The sequence below is a fragment of the Podarcis muralis genome, chromosome 12, assembly GCF_964188315.1.
Source record: "Podarcis muralis chromosome 12, rPodMur119.hap1.1, whole genome shotgun sequence".
NCBI classification, from domain to species: domain Eukaryota; kingdom Metazoa; phylum Chordata; class Lepidosauria; order Squamata; family Lacertidae; genus Podarcis; species Podarcis muralis.
Genome location: NC_135666.1, coordinates 11816999 through 11837853, shown reverse-complemented (window position 1 = coordinate 11837853; position 20855 = coordinate 11816999). Strand labels below are relative to the sequence as shown.

General features: G+C 40.7%; 1 protein-coding gene across 9 annotated transcripts in view; it reads left to right on the top strand.

Moving 5' to 3' along the window:
• Window positions 1–20096, top strand: part of KMT2C (lysine methyltransferase 2C) — a 143835-nt gene extending 123739 nt beyond the window's left edge. For 6 of the 9 annotated variants that reach the window (XM_077936742.1, XM_077936737.1, XM_077936741.1 and 3 more), the window contains 17 exons: window positions 619–831; window positions 3162–3326; window positions 4451–4592; window positions 5240–5387; window positions 5863–6041; window positions 6149–6285; window positions 7012–7264; window positions 7707–7846; window positions 9652–9759; window positions 10618–11737; window positions 12545–12681; window positions 13345–13487; window positions 13766–13934; window positions 15484–15600; window positions 16528–16601; window positions 16957–17065; window positions 18148–20096. In XM_077936742.1, the coding sequence (XP_077792868.1) occupies window positions 619–831; window positions 3162–3326; window positions 4451–4592; window positions 5240–5387; window positions 5863–6041; window positions 6149–6285; window positions 7012–7264; window positions 7707–7846; window positions 9652–9759; window positions 10618–11737; window positions 12545–12681; window positions 13345–13487; window positions 13766–13934; window positions 15484–15600; window positions 16528–16601; window positions 16957–17065; window positions 18148–18240 (3447 nt within the window). In that variant the 3' untranslated portion in view covers window positions 18241–20096. The remainder of the gene's footprint in view (window positions 1–618; window positions 832–3161; window positions 3327–4450; window positions 4593–5239; window positions 5388–5862; window positions 6042–6148; window positions 6286–7011; window positions 7265–7706; window positions 7847–9651; window positions 9760–10617; window positions 11738–12544; window positions 12682–13344; window positions 13488–13765; window positions 13935–15483; window positions 15601–16527; window positions 16602–16956; window positions 17066–18147) is intronic. The other 3 variants (XM_077936738.1, XM_077936739.1, XM_028749693.2) reach the window with 3 other exon arrangements.
• The last annotated feature ends 759 nt before the right edge of the window (window positions 20097–20855 follow it).

Here is a 20855-nt window from a genome sequence, read left to right as displayed (position 1 = left end):
ACAGCAAGGCTATATGAGTATGCAGATTTAAGTGATTGTGCGACATTGGCATCCAATAGACCAGTCTTCTCCCTTTCCTCATATCAGACCCCCTTCTTGAAGGCTGAAGGGAAGCAGGCTGGGTGCCTGATTAAAGAGTGCTGAGGAGATAGCAAAGATATATGGAGGCAGAAAAAAGCAGGAGGTTTGGAAAGTCACTTTAGAGTAAGCAGGAGCTAAAGTAATGAAAGGTGTAGCAATATCAGCTTGGGGCCCAGGAAATGAGGAAGGAAGGCAGTGTTTAAAGGGAGTAGCTGAGGTGACAAAGCATAAGGGAAAGGGGCAGGTGAGGCAGCAGACAGTGTTAAGGATATGGTGAAAGCTTGGGATTTTGGAGACAGGGATGGGCAAAACCTCCTTGGAACAGGGGAGGAAAGAAGCACTTGCCTCCATGCTCATCTTCATAATCGTGTTCTTACCATTTGGTGGGTGTCTTGCTTGTTACAGATAATAAACTAGTAAAGTAATGCCACATGTATAGCAGCATTATATGTTGCTTTATAAGAATACAAAACAAAATGTTAAACTAAGTGATTTGAACTGATATATCTTTATCATTTCCCTCCCGCCCCCCATAAGCAATCATTAGGGAATCCATTGCAGGGTACATTTGGATGTGGTAACAGCCAGCTTCAGAGAGCAGATTTAGGACATGAAATGAAAAAACAACGAAATAAACGAACTCAGAGGGCGGGTGAGAAGGCAGCACCTCGATCTAAGAAGAGAAAAAAAGAGGAAGAGGAAAAGCATGCTATTTATCCTAACACCGAAACATTTATGCAGTTAAAACAGGTGAGCACTGAAGGGGTAAAGAGCTTAAAGACTGAAGATATATTATGTCACTGACTAGACTGAGCACCGTAATGTTTAGGGGTTTTTTTAGTATGCTTGTTTATTCACAGTAGTTGATATCCTAGAAATACACGTATTTACATTTTTAAGTACACTTAATATTTGCCTACAATGCACATCTACATTTATTGTGATGCAGGATGGTGCTGACATATTTGACTTGTTGTCCCCTGCAACATAATGTCAGTGTTTTAGGGATTGCTTATGCATAGGGTCTCCATGTATACTTTCATGTCATATTTCAGAATGATGACTAGAAGCCCCAGAAGCATAAAAGACACTGAGGGAATGTGACAGCATATATTTTTATTGTCTCTAAATGAGTGAGTCAGCACGGTTTTGATGCCCCCATGCCCACTTAGATGTCTCTTCCAATGGTCCAGTTTTGTAATTCTCTCAAAAGGAACCCCCCAAGGGGGCTTCATGTATCAAAAACCAGGCAGCTCATGTTAGTTGATTTCAGATAACTCATCTAGCTGAGCAAAGTTAGGGTGAATTTTCACAGTTGTTGGGAGTGTTGATGAAAGAATACAGCCAGGATCATGGAGAAGAAAGCAAGGAGACTGAGAAATGGCAAAGTGAAAGACACATGGTAAAGCCATAGGGCTAATGCATAAAAGACGAAGAAAGTGTCTGATGGAAGGTAGGTAAAAATAATAAGGCTTGGAGGTGAGACAGAAGAGGCAGAACTATTGCAACTTTCCAAATCATCATGAAAACATCTTTTTTTTTTAATTTTACGCAATAAGCTTTTAAAACAATGTGTGTGTTGTTCATTTATTATTAATAGAAGGTTGGGAAACCATTGCAGTGCTCCACAGTTGGAGAGCCACTGTCCTGATGGTGTTAGTTTATTTTATTTGAGAGCAAAGTCTGTGATCAAAAATGTATTGGTAAAGCCCTCTTACCTCACAGGAAGAGTGCATGAAAGGATGTAATTCCACACCTTAACCTGAGACAGCAGTGTGATGCAGCAGCAAAAAAGCTAAAGCAATTCAGAAGTATAGTGTCTAGATCAAGGGAGGTAGTAGCACCAATTCTGCCTTGGTCAGTCCCCCAGTTCTGGATGCCACAATTTAAGAAGGATATTGACAATCTGGAATGTGTGCAGATGTGTGCAGGACAACCAAAATTATCAAGGGTCTGGGAACCAAGCCTTATGATGAACAGTTGAAGGAGTTGGCTATGTTTAGCTTGGAGGAGACTAAAAGGAGATATGATAGTCATCTTCAAATATCAGAAGGGCTGTCACAGGGAAGGTGGAGCAAGCTTGTTTTCTTCTCTTTTGAAGGGTAGGAGACAAATCAATGCTTTGACTACTGCAATGCACTCTATGTGGCGCTACCTTTGAAGGTGACTTGGAAACTGCAATTAATCCGGAATGCGGCAGCCATGCTGGTGACTGGGAGTGGCCGCCGAGACCATATAACACTGTTCCTGAGAGATCTGCATTGGCTCCCAGTATGTTTCCGAGCACAATTCAAAGTGTTGGTGCTGACCATTAAAGCCCTAAATGGCCTCGGTCCTGTATACCTGAAGGAGCGTCTCCACCCCCATCGTTCAATCCAGACACTGAGGTCCAGCACCGAGGGTCTTCTGGCGGTTCCCTCACTGCGAGAAGTGAGGTTACAGGGAACCAGGAAGAGGGCCTTCTCGGTAGTGGCGCCTGCCCTGTGGAACGCCCTCCCATCAGATGTCAAGGCAATAAGCAGCTATCTTACTTTTAAAAGACATCTGAAGGCAGCCCTGTTTAGGGAAGTTTTTAATGTTTAATGCTGTACTGTGTTTTTAATATTCGGTTGGGAGCCGCCCAGAGTGGCTGGGGAAACGCAGCCAGATGGGCGGGGTATAAATGAATGATTATTATACTTCAAATTACAATAAAAGAGATTCTGACTAAGCATTAGGAAGAACTCTGTTCAACCATGGAATGGACTACCTTGGAAGGTGGTGGACTCTCCTTCATTGAAGGTTTTTAAATAGAGGTTGGATGGCAGTCTATCAGGGATTCCTTTAGCTGTGATTCCTGTATTGCAGGAAGTAGGTGACCTTTGAGTTCCTTCCAACTCTACATTTCTGTGATTCTGTCTGAAGTCCTTTATGTAAAGTACTTGAAGGACTGTCCTCAAGGCTAGTGTTCAATAAATGAGTTTTTAAAAAACCTTGGGCTTCTAATGGTTACAGTCATCTTAGTGTAATTGAGTGGAAATTTACAGTTCATTGTTGCATATTGCTAGTGAAAAATAATTACTACTCATCTTTTCCTACAGCAACTCTCTTTGCTGCCTCTAATGGAGCCGATAATTGGAGTGAGTTTTGCCCACTTTCTTCCTTATGGCAGTGGCCATCTGAATAGTGGAAATCGCCTTTTGGGAAGCTTTGGTAGTGCAACGCTTGACGGGGTATCAGATTACTATTCTCAGCTAATCTACAAGGTGTATTTTTTTTCTACATAGATTCTCCAAATGTTCTATACGAAACAAAACATTGGGATCCAGCAGTAGTTATACCATGGTGTTGCTGGATTTTAAAAGATTTCATTTTTCTTGTTCTCTCATTGCCAACTTTATTATTTTTCTTCTTCGCTGGAAAGTGGTGAGGCATAATTAAAACAGAATTCTGCTTGTGCAACGGGACTTCCCCTCCCACACTGGCAGACATGGGGGGTGGGGGGCGCAGTTCTGATGCACAAGTGGAAGTCTACTGCCGTAGTTGAACCACAGCATTGGATGTGACCTATTACTCACACTGTAAATATTTTTTATTCTATAACTATCTTTTCAAAGTGATGCAATTGTGAAAGTTGTAATCCTAACCTTTCAAGATACTTTTTAAACAAAATTCCCAGTGCAATGCAAACACAAAATAAATTGAAGTCATAAAGGACTGCTTAATTTGAAGGATAGTGTCCTGAACAAACCGTGAGCCATAAACCATGGAGCAAATCTTGCTTACTACTTGTAGTTAGTCTGGAGAGAGATAAACCACAAGCCCAGCTGCAGATGACAGGCTAAGGCCAAGCCATGGCTTAGCTCATTGCAGTGCTGCAGCAGAATGAGGGGTTTTTTTGTTCCTCCCCAGCCAATCTTCTTGTCCAGAACCCACACACATCTGTTTATGCTGAGCTGTGGTTCAGCTTAGTGTGATATATGAACCAAGCCAGCCACCTCAGTTCAGGCATAACTCCAAACGTGACCTGCAAATTATGGCTTGCATTTGCCATGCAAAATCGAAGTTGATCGAAGCTTGCAGTCCTGCTTTGCAGGTCAAATGCTTAGATATAATAGTAAGCTGTGGTTTACCCCCAAACCCAGCAAGTAACTTCTTATTCTGAGTATATTATCCTTCCAGATTTATTCTCATAGCACCAAACCAGGCTTTGTGTTGCATCTGAACCAAGCCAGTGTGACTGGTAGATAAATAGTTGCATTATGTATGTGCAGTTGTAAAATAAAAATTACGTTCATTCTGTTGGACCTTTTGTACGTAAGATACATAACTTATCACGTACCAGATAAACTTGCTGAAAGCTAACTTTAAATTATTTCCTCTTTTGCAGCAGAATAACTTGAGTAACCCTCCCACTCCTCCGGCCTCCCTCCCTCCTACGCCTCCACCTGTGACTTGCCAAAAAATGGTAAATGGATTTGCAACCACTGAAGAACTTGCTACAAAGGCTGGAATGCTTGGAGGGCATGATGGTAAGTTTTCACATGTATGCCAGAGTATGCATTTTCACTTTTCAGATTGTCTATAATGAAACATGGGGCTTGCTTTTTTCAGTTTTGAAATCCACTTTACAGCAGAATGTTTTGACTTTTTGTTATCATTCCTCACAAAATTTATAGGAACACCTTTGATGAACATTTTGTGCATATTCTGTTCTTACATAATGTATACATGGCCAGTATAGATAGCTATATTGTTGGTCCTGGAATGCTGTACATCTAAACATTTTTGAAGATTTTAGAAGTTGTTGCAGGATGCTTACACACCATTTTTGTACAAGAAAGAACAGCTTTAAGTTATAGGGCTTGTTTGGGTGCTAGCTAACCTGTATGTTGCCTCACTGCCAGCATCTAGCCCCTCTGCCACTGATGTCGCTTACCTTGTTGCTTCCATCCTACCCAGCTCCTCATAAAGTGGGCATGAGCTTCCCTCATCCTTTCATTTGTATGAGAATGCTGCAGATTTTCACAACTTTCGCTACTGACTGAAAGTCTAATTAAATGTAAAACAAAAGAAGTCTAGGTTGAAGTTAGGATCCATTTTTTTGACACCCCCCCCCCTTTTTATAGGTCACTGAATATTTGGGTCATTTGTTTTGTCTGTTCTTGCTGCATTTCAGTTACCAAAGCTCTGGGACCGAAGCAGTTTCAGCTGCCTTTCAGACCACAGGATGATCTGTTAGCCAGAGCCATGGCTCAGGGTCCTAAAAGTGTGGATGTTCCTGCTTCTCTTCCAACCCCGCCTCATAACAATCATGAAGAGCTGAGGTAGATATTTTCTCTAATTATTTTTTGTTTTGTTTTGTGTTGGGTATCTGTTATCTTAGGTGCTCCATGATGCTGCTAAACTCTAAATAACCATGTTACTGAGAAGTAAGTCCTATTGAATTCAGGTAAATTGGATCATACATGGCAGATGGTCATCCAACCTCTGCTTAAAAACTTCAAACAATGGAGAGTCCTCCACCTTCCAAGGGAGTCCATTCCACTGTCAAACAGCTCTTACTGTCAGAACGTTCTTACTGAGGGTTAGTCGGAATATCCTTCCTTGTAACTTTTGGATCCATTGGATGGGTGCAGGAGAAAACAAGAAGCTTGCTCCACCCTCCATGTGACAGTCCTTGAAATATTTGAAGATGGCTATCATATCTCCTCTCAGTCTCCTCTTTACCAGGCTAAACATACCCATTTCCACTTTACACATCTATATGTGAAAAACATTTCCAATTATTTTCCCTCTCAGGGTTCAGGATCCTTGTGATGACAGAGACACTCCTGACAGCTTCGTTCCTTCCTCCTCTCCCGAGAGCGTAATGGGCATGGAAATAAGTAGATACCCTGATCTGTCAGCAGTAAAGGAAGAGATGCCCGAACCTGTTCCATCCCCCATCATTCCAATTCTACCTGCCAGTACTGGAAAAGGTATTGCCAAAATATTTTCTAGATGTTTGGACTAATTTCCCCACCAGCATGTTCACTTGCCTCAGTTACATGCATATTTAATTTTGTATCTCTCCCTTTAATTGAAGGTTCAGAAGAAAAAAGGAATTATATCAAAACAGAGCCTGGTTCTGGCTTCTTTGGCTCTCAGCTTGGTCCTTCTCAAAATGGTCCAAAATCTGGCCTTGTATCCATAGCAATTACTTTACATCCCACAGCTGCAGAGGTAAGGAAATTTCCAGTGAGCTGCATGTATCTGTGACAATGTTGTGCCCCATGTCCTGCAGACGTTATGGCTATTTTATTTGTGTTGCAGTGCAACAGTTGTTGTAAACTCTGGTTATTAGTTTCAGTGCCGTTTCTTTAAATTGTAAATCTGCACTGAAATACTTCCGACAAACAGTTTTTCAAAGAAAAAGACACTTAACGTAGATTGCGGAGGGCTGGGTTCACAAATTCCCCATTTCCTTGTTTTATCACATGCTCTTTGAAGCAGCTGCTTTCCTTGATTTAATAATGATAATAATAATAATAATAATAATAATAATAATAATAATAATAATAATAATAATAATAGCAGCAGCAGCAGCAGCAGCAGCTTAGGTGCCTTCTTAAAAAAAAGAAAACAAGGGCATCTTACTAATGTAATCCTGGCCAATCAGGGATCACGTAGCTAGTGTGTTGATGTTGCATCATCAGGCAATCAGTCAAATTTACTGTCATTAAGCTGAACAGAAGTGAGCCCAGGAAGCATTGCCCTCAGTCTGCCATTTGGAGTGTGTGCAAATGTGTGACCTGTTTTACATCCCTCCCACCCCAAAACTGGGCGAGAGCATTCAGGGGAGGGGGGAGGTTGTTCTGCGAAGCATCCATTTCAGTGCAGTCCTCTTTTAAGTATGTGATGAAGAAAAAAGATGGTATGCACTTGTCCATTTTCCTTTTCCCACTCTAGAATATTGGCAGTGTGGTGGCTGCATTTTCCAATCTTCTGCATGTCAGAATTCCAAACAGTTATGAAGTGAGCAGTGCACCAGATGTTCCATCCTCTCTGGGAATCATGAACTCTCACAGAGCAAATGTAGCCTTTGAGTACAGGCAGCACTTGTTACTTCACGGTCCTCAGGCAGGCACTGTAGGGCCTCCTGGACTAACAGGGCCTTACGGACTCAAACAACATAATATGCCATTTCCCCCAAGTGGTAACGGTGAGTAAGGATATATCTTTTTTTGGTTTTGTTAATTGTAGGGGGTTTTTTTTAGAAAAGGTGGCAATGAGTTTAATCCATGGTGAGAAAATGACACTGTGCTTCATTTTTATGTCTCCTCAGTAATACGAATTGTGTTCTGGTGAGAGTGACTAGACAAAACCCATACTTGTGGAAGATTATTCAGGGGCAGATATTTTGTCACATTAAACGGCAGTGTAAAAATGTGTAAACAGAAGCACTGTAAAAAGAATAGGGTGGTATGAAGGGAAAGGGCAAAGTAGGTCCGCAGTGGTGGAAGGTGTGTTGCTGTGCAACAGTTGTAGGGAAATTGTGCTTTAAAAATGAAAGCAATTATTTGGGGGAACATGCATGCCCATGTTAATAATGCATATGCTCTATTCAAAATGGCACTTTGTAACTTGTTGGTTTTCTTGTTAAGTCTTGGCAGGCTATAAGGCACACAGTCCACATGTTGCAGATGGTTCAGGGTTGAGGTCACAGTGGTGCTCTCATTGTAAAGTCGTAGTTCTGGGCAGTGGAGTACGGAAATCCTTCAGTGATCTACCTTTCCTGAAACAGGTACTACTGTGATACCCGTTTGTCTATTATTGTTTTTTGCTTTATAAGGTTAAACTACCAAAAGAGGGGGTCAGGTTGATTCCTACAGTTCATATACTTCACATTGTACAACTATTTAATTATTACTGTTCTGCATTTTGGAGGTTGGTAGAATTCAGTAGAGATTTCTCTTTCATTAACAAGTGGTCTCTGGCAAGTTAGAAATAACTCAAAAAGCTATTGCAGAGTAATAAGGTTTTATCAGTTGCAGAAGAGAGTTCATAATTTTAAAAAATCTTGCTCTCATTTTATTTCTGCTGTTTCAACAGTTCTATAAAAATAAAGATCCCTAGGGATTCTCTAGCCTGTGAATAAATACCAGAGTGCTTCAAAGTGGAAATTTCAGAAGTCTCCATGCCTCCATACTAGCACCACCAGCCAATTTATCTTTCCTTGAAATTGTTTTCACTACCAAGTAGTTTCGTACAATCAAAATCATATGTAAAATAATGGTAGTTTTAGTATGCAACTACAAGCTAACACGCCAGCATTTCTTGCTACAAATAGTTCATAATGAAAGGGCTGTGTGTCTTAAATTAACATTCTGAGGTGCAGTGTGAACTATTTTTTACATCAAGAAACAAATGTACCATATTTTTCTGTGTGTAAGACGATGTTTTTACCTGATTTTTCCCCCCAGTCAAAATTTGGGGGATGTCTTATAAACGGAATGTGAATTGGGGCAGGGGGGGGAGCTTTGCTGCTGTCAAGTGACATGGCAGAAAAAGAAAGGCGCTTTGCTCATGCTCAAAGTCACTCTTTCCCCCTCTGCCAGGAGTGAGCCTGATGCATGGAGCCTAAGCTTCATGAGGCATCCTGTAGAAGCTCCTCTAGTGCAATGCTGAAGAGGACGCCTCGTCACCCTGCGCGGAAGGCTCTGCTGCCCCTCCCACCTTCCAAAACTTTCGCCCAACCTTTTCTGCCAAAGTTCCAAAGTTTGGTGATGTCAGCGGTATGCTGAAGGTGTTATTTGGGAGGGGAGCAGGCGGCTCTTCCAGTTCTGGCACCCGCCTGCTTCACCTTGCCTAGTCCACGGAGAGGTGATTGGCACGCGAGAGCCCCTGGATCCACTCCCAGCTCCAGCGGCTCTGATCCTGGAACCTGGGCATTGCTGCTGCTGCTGCCACGGTCTCTAGGCAAAGCAGGATTGGGCAGGTTGTGGCTTAGGTTGCGAAGAGCTTGACCGCAACAGACTGGCCCCCTCTCTTCTACGCGCCAGCTCATTTTGATCCTGCACACTTTTTGCCTTTGCTTGAAGGTGATCTCCCCGCAAAAGCTCCCCCTGTCACTCTAACTGAAAGAAAGTATCTGAAGAAGTGTGCATGCACATGAAAGCTTATACCCAGAACAAACTTAGTTGGTCTCTATGGTGCTACTGGACAATTTCCTTATTATTTTATTTTATTTTGAAAGAAAGTTGTTTTGTTTGATGTTTCAAATACTGATTTTTTAAATTTTGGGTTAAAAAAATAGGGGTCGTCTTATTCATGGGGGGTGTCTTATACACAGAAAAATACGGTATTTCATCAACTCACATTTATGTAATTAGCAAAGTCTTGAGTTATAAACACATTGACATTACTAGCAACATAAGGGAATGCTTTTCCTAGTTCATTCTGAATAAGATTTGTTCTCTAAGATTTTGTATTAACATAAGAAAAGGTTTCTACAAGTAATGGGCAGCTTGGTTTTTCTAATTTACTATATGTATTAAAAATGAAATTCCCTGAAGTTCATGTTTACGCTCTTTGACTTCTTATTTCCAGGATTCTAGAGAGAAGTCTGAAAGAATGGAGAAAGACATTGTCTTCTGTAGCAACAACTGCTTTGTTCTTTATTCAGCATCCATGCAAGCAAAAAGCTCAGAAAGCAAGGTAATTCCCTGTGCTGCTGCATTAATAAAATACACAATAAATATTAATTGGAATATATACAGTGATTCAGTTTCAAAATTTTGAAGCTAGATGAAATACTGTATTCTGATTTTTTTTAAAAAAAAAGTTTGCAAGATCCATCTCTAGTGTAAACGAAGAGTAGCTTTCATCTCAGTTAACTGCAGAAGATTAAATCAGTACCTGTCCCAAAAATTTCAGTTTTGTTGCAATGGAGGGTACAATCTATTAAGTGTTTTTCCTGTGCTGGCATCATTGAAGCAGCATGCAGCAGATATTCCCAGTGCATTCTAGCCATCATTCAGTGACATACATATGCATGATACATCCCATGATACATTCAGAATATTTGGTGCCATCAGAATCTTATCTTGTGTGGTGTTTTATGATATCATTTTCAGGTTGTCTCCCTGGAGTATCAATAGCTCACTAACTTTGATTCAGGAATCCTAGGTAACTTTGTTCTGTTAAAACTTTCTGCTTAAAAATTGCAATCTGACGTGCCTGCCCATGAATAAATTTGCTTGTAAGTGGAGAAGTATATCATTGCAAACATCAAGCCGGCATACTTACCTGCAAGTAAATCAGCCTCAAGCTTATAAATTCCTAGCACATGTCTTCTAAGCATTTACTGTTATTATTAGTGTTACTGGTCTACCACACTGCCTGGGAAGACACAGTACCAGGAAGATAATAAGGTTTCCTCTGCAAGTAAAATAGGATGTTGCTGGTTCATGCATTCATAACTACCATAATACATCATAGGCATCTGACTTTGAAATAATATTGACCAAACATGTTTTCCTTGATTCCATATTTAATTGCTTTATTATTTCTCAGGAATCAATTCCTACCTTGCCACAGTTTCCATTGAAGGAGGCAGCCCCGAAAGTGTTCCATCAGTATAACAACAACATCTCTACGTTAGATGTGCACTGCCTCCCTCAGCTACAGGAAAAGATTTCTCCGCCTTCCTCGCCCCTTATCACCTTCCCTCCTGCTTTTGAAGCAGCCAGAGTCGAGCCAAAACCAGATGAGCTTAAGGTAACAGTGAAGCTAAAACCCCGCCTGAGAACTATACCGAATGGTCTGGATGACTGTCGACCAGTAAGTAAGAAATGGAAAGGAATGAAGTGGAAAAAGTGGAACATACAGATTGTGATTCCTAAAGGAACATTCAAACCTCCTTGTGATGAGGAGATAGATGAATTCCTCAAAAAGCTGGGCACAACCATTAAACCTGATCCAGTGCCGAAGGACTACCGAAAGTGTTGTTTCTGTCATGAGGAGGGCGATGGGCTAACAGATGGACCAGCAAGACTTCTAAACCTTGACTTAGATGTTTGGGTCCACTTGAACTGTGCTCTTTGGTCTACTGAGGTCTATGAGACACAAGCTGGTGCCTTAATCAACGTGGAGCTCGCCCTGCGAAGGGGCTTGCAGATGAAATGCATGTTCTGTCACAAAATGGGCGCCACCAGCGGCTGTCACAGGTTAAGGTGCACCAATATTTATCACTTTACCTGCGCCATTAAAGCACAATGCATGTTTTTTAAAGACAAAACTATGCTTTGCCCTATGCACAAACCAAAGGGCGCTCACGAGCAAGAACTCAGCTATTTTGCAGTCTTCAGGCGGGTATATGTCCAGCGGGATGAAGTCCGACAAATTGCCAGCATAGTCCAACGGGGGGATCGCGAGCACACCTTCCGGGTGGGGAGCCTCATCTTCCACACGATTGGCCAGCTGCTGCCACACCAGATGCAGGCCTTCCATTCTTCAAAGGTGCTCTACCCTGTGGGTTACGAGGCCAGCCGGTTGTATTGGAGCACACGCTATGCCAACCGCAGGTGTCGCTACCTGTGTTCCATTGAAGAGAAGGATGGTCTTCCCCTCTTTGTGATCAGGATCATTGAGCAAGGCCATGAAGACCTGGTTCTTACTGACTCAACCCCTAAAGGTAATACGGAATCTTGTGAAAGTCTTTGGCCTAACTGCTAGATGTGCATTTCATTGTGTACGTTCATTTGCTATTTCTAACTGGTTACTGGAAGCCATTAGGCCTATTGCATGTAAGTCCATTTCACACGAGCTAACTCGTCAATGCACAAATGACTTCTTTGTAGCAAATCGTGAGTACCCATGTCAGTATTGTATGTGATGATCTCCATGCTATTTTGCCATGTGTGCGTGCTGTGTTCATCATATAGGACAGTCAATACATGGTTTTCCATGCAGAAGTGATATTGATGTAAAGAATTCATCTTGGGAGCAAGATGTATTCTTAGTATTTTAGAGCACTCCTAGTGTTACATCCAAAGTACAGTGGTACCTCGCAAGACGAATGCCTCGCAAGACGGAAAACTCGCAAGATGAAAGGGTTTTTTGTTTTTTGAGCTGCTTCGCAAGACGATTTTCCCTATGGGCTTGCTTCACAAGACGGAAACGTCTTGCAAGTTTGTTTCCTTTTTCTTAACACCGTTAATACAGTTGCGACTTGACTTCGAGGAGCAACTCATAGCACGCGGTGTGGTAGCCTTTTTTGAGGTTTTTGAAGACTTTGGTGATTTTTGAAGCTTTTCCAAAACTTTTCCGACACCGTGCTTCGCAAGACGAAAAAAATCGCAAGACGACAAAACTCGCAGAACGAATTAATTTCGTCTTGCGAGGCACCACTGTAGATATGACTTTAAACAAGTTTATTGTGGTGATTTGTTTTTTCTCTTGCATTTATTTTGTGATTCACTGTAATTTTTATCCTATGCAGGTGTTTGGGATAAAATCCTAGAGCCTGTTGCTTCAGTAAGGAGGAGTTCTGAAATGCTGCAGCTATTCCCTGCATATCTAAAGGGTGAAGACCTCTTTGGTTTGACTGTTTCTGCAGTGGCTAGGATTGCTGAATCGGTAAGAGGTCATGTGGCTGTACTAGGCCAGTTCTGGGCTTGTCACTCTTTAGTAGTAAATCATTGTCTGTCTTAGACACAACAGTTTTTTATGCAATGCGTGTAACATGTGTCCAGGCTCTTACCTATTGAAAACTTGTCATAGAGTCTGAAGGAAGAAATGGTTCTGGTATATAATTCTGTGCCATAACTAGCATAAAAATTTAGTCAGCGAAAAGCCCTGAAGCAGGTCTTTTGGCCAGGGTTATAGGCTCACTTTCAGAGGTTTAGAAACAGGAAACAATGGTTTGGTGTGGGGTTTCCTGCCTGCCTGCCCACCCCACCCCACCTCTTTCTCTTCTCTTCAACACTTATGGCAGCAGGTTTTGCAGGTAGAAGTATGCATTAGTAGATACTATGTGAGTGGGCAAAGCACCCAAGGGCTTATTGAGCATTGCAGGCTAGGATAGAAAAGGCAGGGTTGGGTTTGTACAATCGGTTTTAGGATTTGTGCTCTTAAAGAAAAGCAAGAAGGAAAAAGAAGGCAGTTTTGTAAAGCACTTCACTGAGTGCTGTCTCTCTCTGTGTGTGCTATTCTAATTCCTAAACCTATTCCTGAATCAGACAACATTTATTTGGCTGTTCTGCAACTGCATTGACATGTGACTCCTTGGTGTGTTTACAGCTTCCTGGGGTTGAGGCTTGTGAACATTACACCTTCCGGTATGGCCGAAACCCCCTCATGGAACTTCCTCTTGCCATCAACCCCACAGGCTGCGCCCGCTCTGAGCCAAAAATGAGCAGCCATGTCAAGAGGTTTGTGTTAAGGTATTTTCTTTTAAATTCACATAGTACAGCCCAGGGTTTATAGGCTGCGTAGGATACCTGTGCTTCTGTGTGCTGCTTACAAACCCTGTTGTTGTTGGCTGTGTATGTGCATGTCTGAGCCAGGGGGGCTGCTTTGTTGTCTCTGCTAGCTGGCTTTGAATGTCTGTCTGTCTTTGAGTTTGTTTTTTTAAAAAAAACAACCTCTAAATGTCATAAAATTCAGAGAGATCTTCAGTTTTCCTTCTTTGTCTCTTCTGTTATATGACCCACTACTGCAGGCCTCATACCTTAAATAGCACCAGCACTTCAAAGTCATTTCAGAGCACAGTTACAGGAGAACTGAATGCACCTTACAGTAAACAGTTTGTTCATTCAAAGTCCTCTCAGTACCGAAAAATGAAGACCGAATGGAAATCCAATGTCTATTTGGCACGCTCACGTATTCAGGTCAGTTGCAACAACTTTGCTGTGCAATGAATTCATTCTTTCAAAATTTTGCCACTGTCTCTTCCAATCAACCATGAAAACAATATGAAGCCATGGTCCAGCTCAGATTAAAATCAGGCTCAATGTAAGTTGTATAGCATACTTTGGTGTTCTGTACTGGACTAGGGGGGAATTCTCTGTGGGAGGAGGAGCTAGTAATGGCTTCCATTGTCATGAACTGATCATTACTTGATTAAATTTGACCTTCAGGCTTCTTGTAACCTTCACAGTGGTGGAGGGTCAACACTAATGGTCTGCTTCCAGAGGATGATGAATCCAGACGGTTTTCTAATATCTTCGGGGAAAATGTGTGCTGCTTGGAAAATAGTTTCCCCAAGTCAGCCATCTTGGTCTCAAGACAACAAACATCTGTCCAATATGCAGATAAGCTGTACATGTGACAGTCTATAAAATACACTATCACCACCACTACTGGCCTTCTATCTGCATATTTGCTGTTGATGTGTTAGTTAATTTGGGAGTTGGGGGTTTGTTAGGTCACAATAGGGGTGGACATAGTAGTCTGCCTTGCTCATCTCGGCCTGCTGCTAAACTTGCTTGGCCGGTAGATGATTGGCTCCACAAGAGAGGAGCCCCAATTATGTAGACAGAGTGGACCTGACTTCTGTTATTCATGAACTAGTGACATTCTGACTTTGCTATTGCATATAGGGCTGCCTTTGAAGATTGCTAGAACATTTCCATTAGTGGAAAATGTATCTATCAATGTGGGCCAGATGGCTGGTAAAATATATAACATCAATAAATTTCATATACTGGTGTTGATCTTTAAAGGAGAAAGGAGCCCTTCATACTTGCCTGGGCCCAGAGATCAACTGGGAGACCCTGTTGTAAGGCCTGCCTGTAAGATCAATCAGATTGGTGGGCATAAAGAATAGGGCCTTTATGGTGCTAGCCCTGCACTCATGGAACTTCATCCCAATGGCTCCTTCCCAACTGCAGGCCTTCAAAAGGGCTTTAAAAGCTCATTAATTTCAAGCCACTTATTCTTAAAGATGTTATGGCCCCACTGATTTGAAATTGTTTAAAAGTTTTAGCTGATATTAATCATATGATGCTTGCCTGTTGCTGGACATGCAGCTGTTTTTCAGGGCTGTTTTATATATGTGATATATTTGTGATCCTGTATTTTATTAATATATTGTATTGTGGCTTATGTAAGCCACTTGTGAGGTTTCTTGCCTAAAAGACTACATGCAATTTACATTAAGGTCTGAATAGCACTTGTGTACTGCTGGGCTATGTTAGTTTTATTTTTCCCCTTGCTGATTTGAGCTGCACTCTAAACACCCTTAAATGGGAGTAAACTCCATTGAACAGAGGGACATACTTCTGAGTAAACATGTATAGGATTGACTGTAAGTTTGCTAAAAAGCATCAGTTCTGTCGTGTAAGTTCTTGTACCCTAATGCTAAACCACACCAACATAGTGTTCAGGTTGTACACTCTGGTACTGAGATATTCCTAAAGCATCTACTATTCTTTGTAGGGCCTGGGCTTATATGCTGCTAGAGACATTGAAAAGCACACCATGGTCATTGAATATATTGGAACCATCATCCGCAATGAGGTAGCCAACAGGAAAGAGAAGCTTTATGAATCTCAGGTATTACATAAGGCAACTTAACCTGTTTCAAGAACTCATGTAAGATAGTAAAAAATGTGTGAGCTCTTCTCCAGAGCAAACAGCTATAGCGTTGTGAATGCTGACATGTATTACAGCTTGGATGTGAAGCACTCAGAACTGTGTCTCCAGATAGCGGGAACACCTGGTGTTTCCGGAGAATTTAAAAAAATGGCTCAAAGTATTAAGATGTTCATTGTGCTTCATAAACATTGTGTGTGAAAAATGTATGAACCGAGATCTGGGCCCATATATGTAGAGATCTGTGCAACACAGAGACTACGATACACACCAATCATTCAGAGTAACATCCATGTCCCCAAAACCATCCAGTGACTATAGGTACAGATTGTGTGAGACTGTGAATTCATCTAGAGCTGGCATGTCGAACAGGTCAATTGCAATCTACCGGTCGATCACTGGGCGTCCCTGGTCAATCTCTCCCCCCCCGCCCCCCCAAAAAAACTCAACAACTTTCGCTCACCAAAAAAAGCTCAACAACTTTTGCTTTCCTAAAAGAAGTTCAACAACTTTGGTCAATCCAATGGGTAGATCGTAGATCACTGCCAGTTTTTTTTATAGTGGGAGTAGATCGCAGTCTCTTGGAAGTTGGACATGCCTGATTTAGACTGACTGAGACTATTAGTTTGTGGCCATGTCTGAGCCTGTCTCTAAAGGATCTTCCAGGTTGCCTTTTCTATTCAATACATCTAGTCACAAAATACTAGTAAGCATGCTCTGCTTTCTGTGTTGGGTATAAATATACCTGAGTCTCCCATAGTATGCTAATGGGTTGTCTCATTATGAATCTGAAAAACACTTTGAACTGTGTGTCACTCCTTTTGTTTGAATGATTGACTCTTCTTGTACAGATCTGACAGCATTTTCTCTCTGCTTCCCTCCTCGCAGAATCGCGGCGTGTACATGTTCCGCATTGACAATGACCATGTCATTGATGCCACATTGACAGGAGGTCCTGCAAGGTGGGTGGCTCTTGAGAGGAATGGTGATCTCATTTTTGGATGCCAGCCATGTTCTTTGCCGGCTCTATCCTGAGGAGTTCTACTGGAAGTGTTTTTTCCGCAATTGCCTTTATTCTCTAAGTTAGCGCATTCAACTGTCATACTCCCAGTAAACTCTAAAGCTGCCTTATTAATTTACTGTAGCCTTGATTTGTGCTCTCAAAGCAGATGTCCAGCAATAGAGCAGTTTTTGAACTTTGTTTTTTCCTGGGCAAAGGTCAGACGTTGTATATATATTTTACAGTAAAATCAGTTTGCTTCCTCAACACTTTAAAACATGTGCCTGGATTTCTTCTGCTTTCCCCACCCCTTGTAGGTATATTAACCATTCCTGTGCACCAAACTGTGTGGCTGAGGTGGTAACCTTTGAAAGGGGACATAAGATCATCATTAGCTCTAGCAGGAGAATCCAGAAGGGAGAAGAGGTAGGATTTGCATAGCTTCTAGTAGCGTAAACCTTTCTTTGTAGAATATGCTCAATTTCTTCTTTCTAAAACTCCTAGTTACAAAAATGTTTCAGCACTTGCTTCTTTTTTAAGTACCGTGATTTATTTATTTTCTGTTGACTTGTCAACTGGACAGTCTCACCCCCTTGTATTTTTTCCCATGTACTGCTTAGCATTTTAGGCGATCTATTAGAAGCCACTCTGAAGTTTGTTTATACTGTAAAGCTGTTTAACATTTACCACTTTCCTGTACCCGCATACCTGGGAGTAACTTTCATTGAACTCAACAGGGCTTACTTCTGCAAGTACACATATAGAAGTGTGCAGTCAATGTAAAACATTGCTTTGTATGCTGAAACGTCACATTAAATAGGATATTGGAAAACTACTTAAAAAAATATTTCATTCTGGTGTAACTGTTTTGGAGCCCATTCATATGCACCCAGCAGTGTTGTAGAGTTCTTGGGCAGCATGCAGACCGTTTCATGTGAAGATGTATTTGCCCCCAATGTGGAAAGTTACTTTGATAGCAACAGATAAAGGCTTTTCAGGTGTATGCTTCCAAACACCTGGGGGAACATTCTTGCACCTCAATCAGCACATTTGATTCTGCACTATATTTTCAGTAGCAAGAACTCTGGCAAATAAAAACAGCCACAGTGAGCTGGTTAGACTGATTACAGAAATGGGGTATCTCCTAAACCAACCCTTAATCTGCAACACCATTTCAGGATATTAATAATATAAGAAGAAGAATTTATTATTTACACCCCACCCATCTGAAATGGTTGCCCCAGCCATTCTGGGTGGCTACTCAGCCCATTATCACATTACAGATGAATTTGGCATTTACCACTATATTGATTCAACGAGGCTGTGCTTTAGCACCCTAGGCACAGTTCACCTTGCAAGAAGCTGCTTCTTCCATTCATAATCAATGTTAGCAACTTAAAATCCAACAACATATGATGAAATTGAGAACGCGTCCATGTATATATGAGGTGAGTAGTTGTTCTTGATTTTGCAAACACCAAACCTAACTGGCAGTCCCTTTCTTTCAGCTCTGTTATGACTATAAGTTTGATTTTGAAGATGACCAGCACAAGATTCCATGTCACTGTGGAGCTGTAAACTGCCGAAAATGGATGAACTAGATGCATTCCTTGCTGTCTCCAGGGGTTGCTTGTCCCAAGGAAGAAGTGATTTTGATTTTTTTGATTTTTATGGGGTGGGTGTGGGTGGGTGTGAAAGCAATCACTTCTGAAAGTTGTATTCTACACCAGTGTGAAGCAAGCTGGCAGAATATGGAGTTGTTGCCTGATGTCCGAGGCACACAGAGGTGAAACTGATCTCCAAACCAGTCCAGCACTTTTGATTTTATGAACTCATAAGGAGAAATCGTTGAACTTGGGCAGAGAAGCTATGGCTGAACTGCAAAAGGGCAGTGGGGCATCAATGAATGTAGACTGAAATCACCAGCGAAAGGGAGACGTCCAAAGTGCTGGCCACAGCCTTACTTATTAAAGGGGCAGGCCCTCTAAATACAGAAAAATAAATAAATAAAAGTAGACACCACTGAACAAGGAATGTACTGAAACGACTTCCTTAGGGATAGAGCTAAGGGAAATAACTTGCACTAAAATACATTTAAAATACTTGATTCCATGAGTCAGTTTATTGTAGTTTTTGATTTCTGTAAAATAAGAGAAACTTTTTGTATTTATTATTGAAATAAGTGAATGAAGCTATTTTTAAAAGGAAAAGTTAGAAGCCAAGCTGCTGCTGTTACCTGCAGAACTAACAAACCCTGTTACTTTGTACAAAAGTGTAAATATTTTGAGGAATAAAGTACAGTATAAAAAAATAGTAATTGACCAAATGCTACCAGACTTTGCAGCAGTTCGGGTGCTTATTATAAAACTTTGATAGGGATGTTACAATATGATCTCATGTATTAAAAATGCCATTACAATTGTTATGGAATAACCAAAATCTCAATTTAAAGAGAGGTTTTACTTTATTTTTTTAATCTTTAAAGCAGGCTCAACTGTGCTCTATTAATAACTTTTTTAAGTAACCGTTAAGACTGGTAGAGAGCATGTATATTACAACTATGACTTTTGTAGATGTCTGAGGAAATTTAGACCGATTTATTTTATTTGTATTATATTGTTACATCCCTATTTCTTAAATCAGGTTTTTTTGTGCTTAGAATTTGTGATAACTGTGAATAACTGCTAAAACCACCCAAAATAGAAGCTGAACATTGATTTTCTTTTCCAGAAAAAGGTAGTGGGGATTACATGAACTGTTCAGCTTACACTAAATCATGTAATGAAAATAGAAATGTGTAGTGAGAGCGTAAGTCTAATACAATAGCTGCCTTCTTTCAAAGTAAAAACAAAGAAAAAATTAGGTGTAATTGTGCTTTCAGCTGCAGGACTCTGGCAATAGGGTTTTGGAAAATGTAATTTAAAAAATGTGTTTGTATGGATTGTTTTGTTTACATTTCTTTAAAAAAAAATAAAACACTGTTTGTGTTTGCTTGTAGAAACCTAATCAACATTTTGAAGCAGCTTAGTTTTTTTATTTTGTACTTTAAATTCTGGTACTGACACTTCACAGTCTAAATATTAAAAAAAAATGAAGTTTTTTGTGTGCACAGCGAAAGTGGACTGTAAAACTGTTGATATATTCAGTGCTACAGTTCTGAACTTGTAATGTATATGGCATGATGTATTTTTATCTTACAGAATAAATCAATTGTATATATTTTTCTCTTGATAAATAGCTGTATGAAATTTGTTTCTCGAATATTTTTCTTCTCTTGTACAATATTCCAACATCCTACCAGTATTTGTCCTACAGGTTTTTTCTGTTCTGTATAATAGTTATCTAATGTTGGCAAAAAATGAATTTTTGAAGTATACAGAGTGTTATGGGCTTTGAAATTTGTGGAAACAGATTTAGAAGATCAGCATTTACAAATAAAATATTTTACATCTATAAATATTACCTCTATATTTTCATTTGGAAATGTTTATTTTACCAGAATGTTCCTAGATGGTTTTCTTAGGAGCCTCAAGATTTGGTATAGCACTGCACTGCCATTCAAAGAGAGAAGCAGCCATAATAATATAAAAATAAATCCATCACCTTTACTCCAAACTAGAGCAGATACACAGTGCTAGTTCATATAATCTGAATGCTTCCCAGACTATTTATAGTATATGGCTTTTGAATGATCTGCAGAGTAAAATCACTGCCCACAAGAGCTCCACCCAATTTTCTATTCTGGATACCATAGCCTTCTACATCTGGATACAATCTGCTCAATTCTTTGAAAATAAGGTACAGTAAATATTAGGACAGATTCAAATTCCTTGAATTGGCGCTGCAACTTCCACCCACAGCTTTCTTTCTGTATGAACACAGTGTAGGCTGATAGCCATTGTTTTGTTGGATTATATACTTCATGAGGGCTGTTTCCTAACAAGGGCTTTCTTCCCCATACTTACAGAGCTGCTAGCTTCACTGAAATGAAAGTGCAGTCTATGCTCAGAAGCGTTCATAGTGTGCTGTGTTATGTGCTGGGGATGCAGGCCTAACTAGATGACCTGTTAAAATAAGACAGGTGGCACACACTAGCTGGTATTCCATTTGTATGTTGAGCAGCATACAGTCCACAAATCAGTAAAAATTAACTCTGTGGCAAATTAAAACTTAAGAAATTCTCATAAGGTACAGATCTCCCACACTCCCTTTGGAC